At 38.7% G+C, this 8,035-nt stretch overlaps 1 protein-coding gene across 1 annotated transcript in view; it reads right to left on the reverse strand.

Annotated features, from left to right (window-relative positions):
• The window catches only part of SLC10A1 (solute carrier family 10 member 1), a 48,031-nt gene extending 44,345 nt beyond the window's left edge, over positions 1 to 3,686 (reverse strand). Inside the window, exon 1 of the mRNA XM_001378731.4 lies at positions 3,228 to 3,686. Within this exon, the coding sequence (XP_001378768.1) occupies positions 3,228 to 3,604 (377 nt within the window). The 5' untranslated portion in view covers positions 3,605 to 3,686. The remainder of the gene's footprint in view (positions 1 to 3,227) is intronic.
• Positions 3,687 to 8,035: the final 4,349 nt, after the last annotated feature.

Genomic DNA, 8,035 nt, shown 5'->3' on the forward strand with positions numbered 1-8,035 from the left:
AGATACTTGGAATGACAGAACCAGGTCTTGGAAAATACAATTTCCACCCTACTTAGAGTAACAGGATTTAGGAAGGGCTGCAGCAAAGGATCAAGATTTAATTATTGAGAATATGACCTTCAACAGACATGTGCAAAGCCACAGACCTCTGGGCGGTCCTGGGTTAAACTAGAACCACCATTGGCACAGGGGAGACATCGACAGTGATTGGTAGATGTGAGAACTGAGGGGAGGGAACTTAGATGGTTTCCTTAAAGATAGCGGGATCTGAGGGGAGAGAGGGGAGGTTTTGCTCTGAGTGAGGTGGCTCTGAAGGAAGACTGAGGAGGTTGCTCTGTTGAAGGACCAGGAGAAAAGGCTGGCTCTGAAGGAGGAGAATTCTCTGGAAACATTTCTTGAAAGGAGGCTCTCTTGAAAGTGGAGCCTGAGGTTGGCATGAGAAGCCTTACCTAGAGAGATCTTGGGTGAGTGATAAAACCAACTGACTGATTTATTCATTCTTATTCCTTTCTTACTTTCTCTCTTTTTCTATTGATTAATCAGTGTATTATAAATTAAATTTCTCTATAAAACCCAGTTGGCTTGGGCATATTCATAAATTGGGAATATATTCCCTGGCGACCATCTTATATTTATATAAAACCAAGACACAGTAGAAAACATATTTCAGTGGTCATAATTGATATATATATATTTCCCTTGCTCCCAAACATTTTAATTATCACAGTTTATGGCTCCCACTCTCTTATCTACAACTAATTAACACTCAAAACTATTTTAAATCTAACAAGGCCTTAATTCTTACTTTTTATAAATTAGTGAATAGAAGGATGGAAAAAAAACTCAGAAACTATCTAACCCAAATTCCTGTTTTATAGAGGAGGAACTGAGACCCAGGGAGATTAAATAATTTTTTCAAGGTTGAACTGGCCATTAGGAATAGAAATATGATGACCATGACACATGTAAAACCCAGTGGAACTGCTCTTTGGCTATGGGAGGGGGAGGAGTGGAGGGGAGGGAAAAACCAGGAATCATGTAACCATGGAAAAATAGTCTAAATCAATTAATTAAATAAAATTTATCAAATCTAAAAAAAAAAGAAATATGATCCCTAGTTTCACTTTAAAATTCTTTATCTTACATTCTCTTGTTCCTGTAGTAGCTACAGCTCCAAAGACATAGGCAAATATAGAAAAAGGAAGGGGGAGAGGAGGAGGAAAAGAAGAAGAGAGATGATGATATGCCACATTTTAAAATTCTATAGTCCCAGAGATAGGTTCACTATCTTATAGGATAGGATAGGATAGGATCACTCCCCTTATATCTCAACATGCTAAGTCTGGGACCATAATGGTCATATCATCTGCATGTCTAGACTTCTTAAAATAATAACAAAAATTACTCATATTTATAAACTGCTTTGAAATTTGGAAAGTGCTTCACAAATAGTATCTTATTTTATCCTCAGAAAAAGTCTATGAGGTAGGTGCCAATTATTAATCTTATTTTACAGATGAAATAACCAAAGCAGTCTAAGGTTACATAATTTACCCAGGATTACACAGCTAGTTAGTTTCTGAGGCTAGATTTAAATTCAGGTCTTCCTGACTCCAGCTTCAGTAGGCTAACCACTGTATTTTTTGCTAGATGATATATTCTGTTGCAAGACCTTATTAAATTATAAATAGGTTTTGTTTTCTACAAAATAGTGATTGGCAATTCTTTTCACTGAGGCCAGAAGAATCTGCTTTCCTATTCAAGAAACAGGAAGTGTTGAGATTAAGATAAAGCTGAGTTGTAGTTGTGAAAGCCTTTGAACAGATTCCTGTGGGAAGTCCATTGTCTTCTTCTCCTTTGTCCCAGAAAGGGTTCTGTTAACCCTTTTTGTATCTGATCCCTTCAAACACAATCCCTTCAAAGTTTGTATCTGATCCCTTCAAACACAAGTTCTCAGGTTTCTTTCATTAGTTTGGACCTTGAGTTTATAACATTAGGAGTTTTTTCTAGAATTTGGCTTTTCTTTTCTTAATGAGACAACTCAGGAAACAAGGACTAAGTGCTGATTCCACTATCCACTTACTATTGGGTAATGTTCCTGGAACAAGAGAATATTGCAGTTAATCATGGGAGATATAGGTTAGCTAAGAATCAAGACTGATCAAGAACAGAATGAATTATTAAGATAGAGTTAATAAAATATATTTAATATTAAATATTAATAAAAAATATTAAGATATTTTTTCACAGGAGGTCTTTGAAAACAGGAAAGAATTGAGTCTAGTTGGGATGATTTAGTGCTGAATTGACCAAGAACCCAAGAACCCAAAAAGTATTAAGCACTGTGAGAGATACAGAAAAAGTAAAAAGTATTCTTTGCCTTCACAACCATTTAGTACTTAACCTGAATACTCTTAGGAATAGGACTGAAAGTAGCAGGACTAGACTGCTGGGATCCACTAACCCTATAGGAAGACACTGAGGAACTTAGGAATGATATGTTGCTAGACCTCCCTGGGTTATATATTTAGTTGCTCTTGCAGCATTCTAATTCTTCATTGGGTTAATTAAAAAAATTTTCTAATGACTGAGTTGCTGTGTGTGTGTGTGTGTGTGTGAGTGTGTGTGTATGTGTGTGTGTGTGTGTGTGTGTGTGTGTGTGTGTGTGTGTGTGTGTGTTGTGGTGGTGATGTTGGAAAAAGTTGGATATTCATCTCTGGGTAATTTGGGGTTCTATTTAATGAGAATCTTCCATGATCTCCCTGAACTAGTCTAGATGGGGCTAAGAGGGAACTAGAATCAGTCTGTCTCTCAGATCTGTTTCAAATCAGAGAACTCTGGAGCTAGAATGATAGTTATGGGTTTCCTAAGTCTACCATTAGTCAAATACAAACTCTCTCTGGGCAGTCTTGGGACTTCTGCTAGAGCTATCTCTGGTGTTAGGGATATTCCCCAAACTAACTTGATCCCATTATCTTAGTGTTTAAACCAAGTTTCAGACTTGGAATCATATCCATTAGATATCCAGGGTTTGCAGTTGATACTGAGCAATTGATACCCTTCCCACTTCAAGGCTACACCTTTACCAGATGGACCCCACTAGCTTCCCAAAGGACACTGTAATCCAACTTTAATCTTTTTTTTTTTTCCACTGAAATGTGATGCCTGTCTGGTGTCCTTTCAATACCCGACTTCTCTGCTCTCCTCTTCTCCTCCCTTTATCTTACCTGAGGTTCATGTCTCCGTTTAATGCCAGACTAAAGATGTTGGACAGGGTCCCACCTGGGGAGCAGCCACATATCAAGATGGCTAGGGCCTCAACATTGTTCAAATGGAAGATCTTGCCCAGAGAGAAGGCTGTAAGTGGCATCACTCCATATTGAGAGACCAAGGCAATGATGATCCCTTTGGGCTTCCAGAAGTGAGCCTTGATCTTGTTGAACTCCATAGTACACCCCAAGGATATCATGACAATGAAAAGCATGAGTACCAAGATGACACTGAGAGCCAGGTCAGTGGGACGCTTGCCAAAATTGGGTGGTAGAGTAAAGTTGAAGGGAGAAGAAGCATTGGTGGCACTTGAGCCCCAAGTCTTGGTCTCCATCGTCTTGCAGTTTCCTCTGGGACTTCTGTGTAGAATATGAATGTGGTTGGAAGGGTTGACCTTGTTCTCACACCTTCTTTCCCCTTTGCTCTCTATTGATGCCTCCTAGAACAGCAGTACAAAATGCAATTTTAAGTAAATAGAAAGTGATGCAATTGCAATTTTTTTGGCAGCTATCCTGTGGAGAGAGAACAGAGTTATATCTGTACTGTTCCTCTATTCTTATTTGCTTAATTCCCCAGCTTCCTATATCTCCCTGCAAACTCCAAATATTTTGCCCTCTCTCCTTCCCCACCTTTATCAGTTGCATCATAGGAAAAGACTACCAAAAGAGACAGTCCAGTTTATGTTTCATGACTCCAACTCCCAGACCACTTTCTAAAAACCATCAATGAGAAATATTGAGTTTTACCTCATTCCTAGAAAGCAGTGATTCTTGTAGGACAGTACTAAAGAATAGGTACAAAAATTGCATTCAAGGCAAGTCAAAAACAGAGAAAGAAAATTATAGATCAATCTCCCTAATGAATATAGATGCAAAAATCTTAAATAGGATACTAGCAAAAAGGCTCCAGCAAGTGATCAGAAGGGTCATCCACCATGATCAAGTAGGATTTATACCAGAGATGCAGGGCTGGTTCAATATTAGGAAAACCATCCACATAATTGACCACATCAACAAACAAACCAACAAGAATCACATGATTATCTCAATAGACGCAGAAAAAGCCTTTGATAAAATACAACACCCATTCCTATTAAAAACACTAGAAAGCATAGGAATAGAAGGGTCGTTCCTAAAAATAATAAATAGTATATATCTAAAACCATCAGCTAATATCATCTGCAATGGGGATAAACTAGATGCATTCCCAATAAGATCAGGAGTGAAACAAGGATGCCCATTATCACCTCTATTATTTGACATTGTACTAGAAACACTAGCAGTAGCAATTAGAGAAGAAAAAGAAATTGAAGGCATCAAAATAGGCAAGGAGGAGACCAAGTTATCACTCTTTGTGGATGACATGATGGTCTACTTAAAGAATCCTAGAGATTCAACCAAAAAGCTAATTGAAATAATCAACAACTTTAGCAAAGTTGCAGGATACAAAATAAACCCACATAAGTCATCAGCATTTCTATATATCTCCAACACAGCTCAGCAACAAAAACTAGAAAGAGAAATCCCATTCAAAATCACCTTAGACAAAATAAAATACCTAGGAATCTATCTCCCGAGACAAATACAGAAACTATATGAACACAACTACAAAACACTCTCCACACAACTAAAACTAGACTCAAGCAATTGGCAAAACATTAACTGCTCATGGGTAGGACGAGCCAATATAATAAAAATGAACATCCTACCCAAACTTATTTATCTATTTAGTGCCATACCCATTGAACTTCCAAAATATTTCTTCACTGATTTAGAAAAAACCATAACAAAGTTCATTTGGAAAAACAAAGGATCAAGGATATCCAGGGAAATCATGAAAAAAAATACAAAGGAAGGGGGCCTTGCAGTCCCAGATCTCAAACTATATTACAAAGCAGCAGTCATCAAAACAATTTGGTACTGGCTAAGAGACAGGAAGGAGGATCAGTGGAATAGACTTGGGGCAAGTAACCTCAGCAAGACAGTATATGATAAACCCAAAGATCCCAGCTTTTGGGACAAAAATCCACTATTCGATAAAAACTGCTGGGAAAATTGGAAGACAGTGTGGGAGAGATTAGGTATGGATCAACACCTCACACTCTACACCAAGATAAATTCAGAATGGTTGATTGACTTGAACATAAAGAAGGAAACTATAAGTAAATTAGGTGAACACAGAATAGTATACATGTCAGACCTTTGGGAAGGGAAAGACTTTAAAACCAAGCAAGACTTAGAAAGAGTCACAAAATGTAAAATAAATAATTTTGACTACATCAAATTAAAACGCTTTTGTACAAACAAAACCAATGTAACTAAAATCAGAAGGGAAGCAACAAATTGGGAAACAATCTTCATAAAAACCTCTGACAAAGGTTTAATTACTCAAATTTACAAAGAGCTAAATCAATTGTACAAAAAATCAAGCCATTCTCCACTTGATAAATGGGCAAGGGACATGAATAGGCAGTTTTCAGATAAAGAAATCAAAACTATTAATAAGCACATGAAAAAGTGCTCTAAATCTCTTATAATCAGAGAGATGCAAATCAAAACAACTCTGAGGTATCACCTCATACCTAGCAGATTGGCTAACATGAGAGCAAAGGAAAGTAATGAATGCTGGAGGGGATGTGGCAAAGTTGGGACATTAATTCATTGCTGGTGGACTTGTGAATTGATCCAACCATTCTGGAGGGCAATTTGGAACTATGCCCAAAGGGCGACAAAAGACTGTCTGGCCTTTGATCCAGCCATAGCACTGCTGGGCTTGTACCCCAAAGAGATAATAAAGAAAAAGACATGTATAAGAATATTCATAGCTGCGCTCTTTGTGGTGGCAAAAAATTGGAAAATGAGGGGATGCCCTTCAATTGGAGAATGGCTGAACAAATTGTGGTATATGTTGGTGATGGAATACTATTGTGCAAAAAGGAGTAATAAAGTGGAGGAATTCCATGGAGACTAGAACATCCTCCAGGAATTGATGCAGAGTGAAAGGAGCAGAACCAGGAAAACATTGTACACAGAGACTGATACACTGTGGTACAATTGAATGTAATGGACTTCTCCATTAGTGTCAATGCAGTGTCCCTGAACAATCTGCAGGGATCTAGGAGAAAAAACACTATCCACAAGCAGAGGACAAACTGTGGGAGTAAAAACACCGAGGAAAAGCAATTGCTTGACTACAGGGGTTAAGGGGACATGTCTGAGGAGAGACTCTAAATGAACACTCTAATGCAAATACCAACAACATGGAAATGGGTTCAAATCAAGAACACATGTGAATCCTAGTGGAATTGTGCATCGGCTGGGGGGAAGGGGAAGGAAAAGAAAATGATCTTTGTCTCCAATGAATAATGTTTTGAAATGACCAAATAAAATATTGTTTTAAAAAAGTAAAAAATAAATAAAATAAAATGTAATAAACACATAGTAAAAAAAAAAATTGCATTCAGTCCATTCTTCTTCAAAGAATCTGCCAGGATTTCAGAGTAACCATGTTCTAACTTGCTTGAATTTGAGAATCTCTTCTCCTGTTTCAAGAGAGGACACTGTTACTGATTTCAAGAAGAGATGAGCCCAGGTTTGTGTCTGACCCCTGCTCTTTTCTCAGAGTAATAGTCTTCTTGGAAGGTGTGGCAGCTGATCCCCTACTTCCTTTGAAGGCTACACCTTCCTGAAGGCCTTATTCAATTGAGAAAGAACAGGATCAGGATTCCTAGAGTTTCTTTGTCCTCAGGGAACACTCTAGTCTGCCAAATTGCCCTGAAAACTTTAGGGCACCTAAGTTGTAAAGTAGATAAGCACATTGACCTACAGTTGAGAAGACCTGAGTTCAAATCCAACCTTTTACAATTACTAGCTGTGTGACCTGTTTTCTCATCCATAAAAATTGGGATAATAATGGCACTTACTTCCCAGCATTATTGTGAGGTTCAGATGAAATAATATTTGTAGAGCACACTGCCTGGCATATAGTAAGCACTATATAAATGTTAGCTATTGAAGGACCAGCCCTGGAACATATTTTTTCCCTGACCCTCTTGCCCCTAGAACCCCTGCAGTCAAGTTAATGAAGAACCAGTTACCATACCCTAGAATGTGCTAGGAACTGATAAAGACCCCAATCCCAGGGGCTCCTGTCACACCCCCCACCCTCTTCCACGAACTGATAATGACCCTTAACCCTAAGAACCTAACCTACCCAGTATTCCAAGAAGATATCCTCTTCTGCAACTCAAATCTAACCTATATAATCCTTCTCTCTGCTTCGTTCAGGGTCCCATCTGCCTTAGAGGAGGTGGGACCCAAGCTCGAGTTTGTAATAAAGCAGTACCTCTTGCTTTTACATTATCCGGTGTGCCTCCTAATTTGGGAAACCAGAACTGGGTCAAACATTTGGGGGCTCATCCCGGGATTTCCTGACTGGACTGCGCACAGAGGTACTGGTTTCGGAGGGCGAAAGGGTCAGAGAATGTGTGTGTGATGTGTGACTGTTGGCGAACCGATCATGGGATTAGAGCATATGACCAAGTGGCCTGGATAGTGCCACCGGCTCCGGGGATTATACAGAGAGGGCCTATTGTTAAATTCAATCCCAATAAGTGAATTGGTTCTGCCTGTTTCTGAGTTTGGACCAGCCTAATATGCATTTCTCAGACTTCGTGAGAAGTTAAGCCAGAACAGCCGGGAAGCATTTGGTTATCAAGAAAAAGTGGAAGTGAATTGACCCTTTCAACCATCCAAGCAGAAAAAAA

The sequence above is a fragment of the Monodelphis domestica genome, chromosome 1, assembly GCF_027887165.1.
Source record: "Monodelphis domestica isolate mMonDom1 chromosome 1, mMonDom1.pri, whole genome shotgun sequence".
NCBI classification, from domain to species: Eukaryota; Metazoa; Chordata; class Mammalia; order Didelphimorphia; family Didelphidae; genus Monodelphis; species Monodelphis domestica.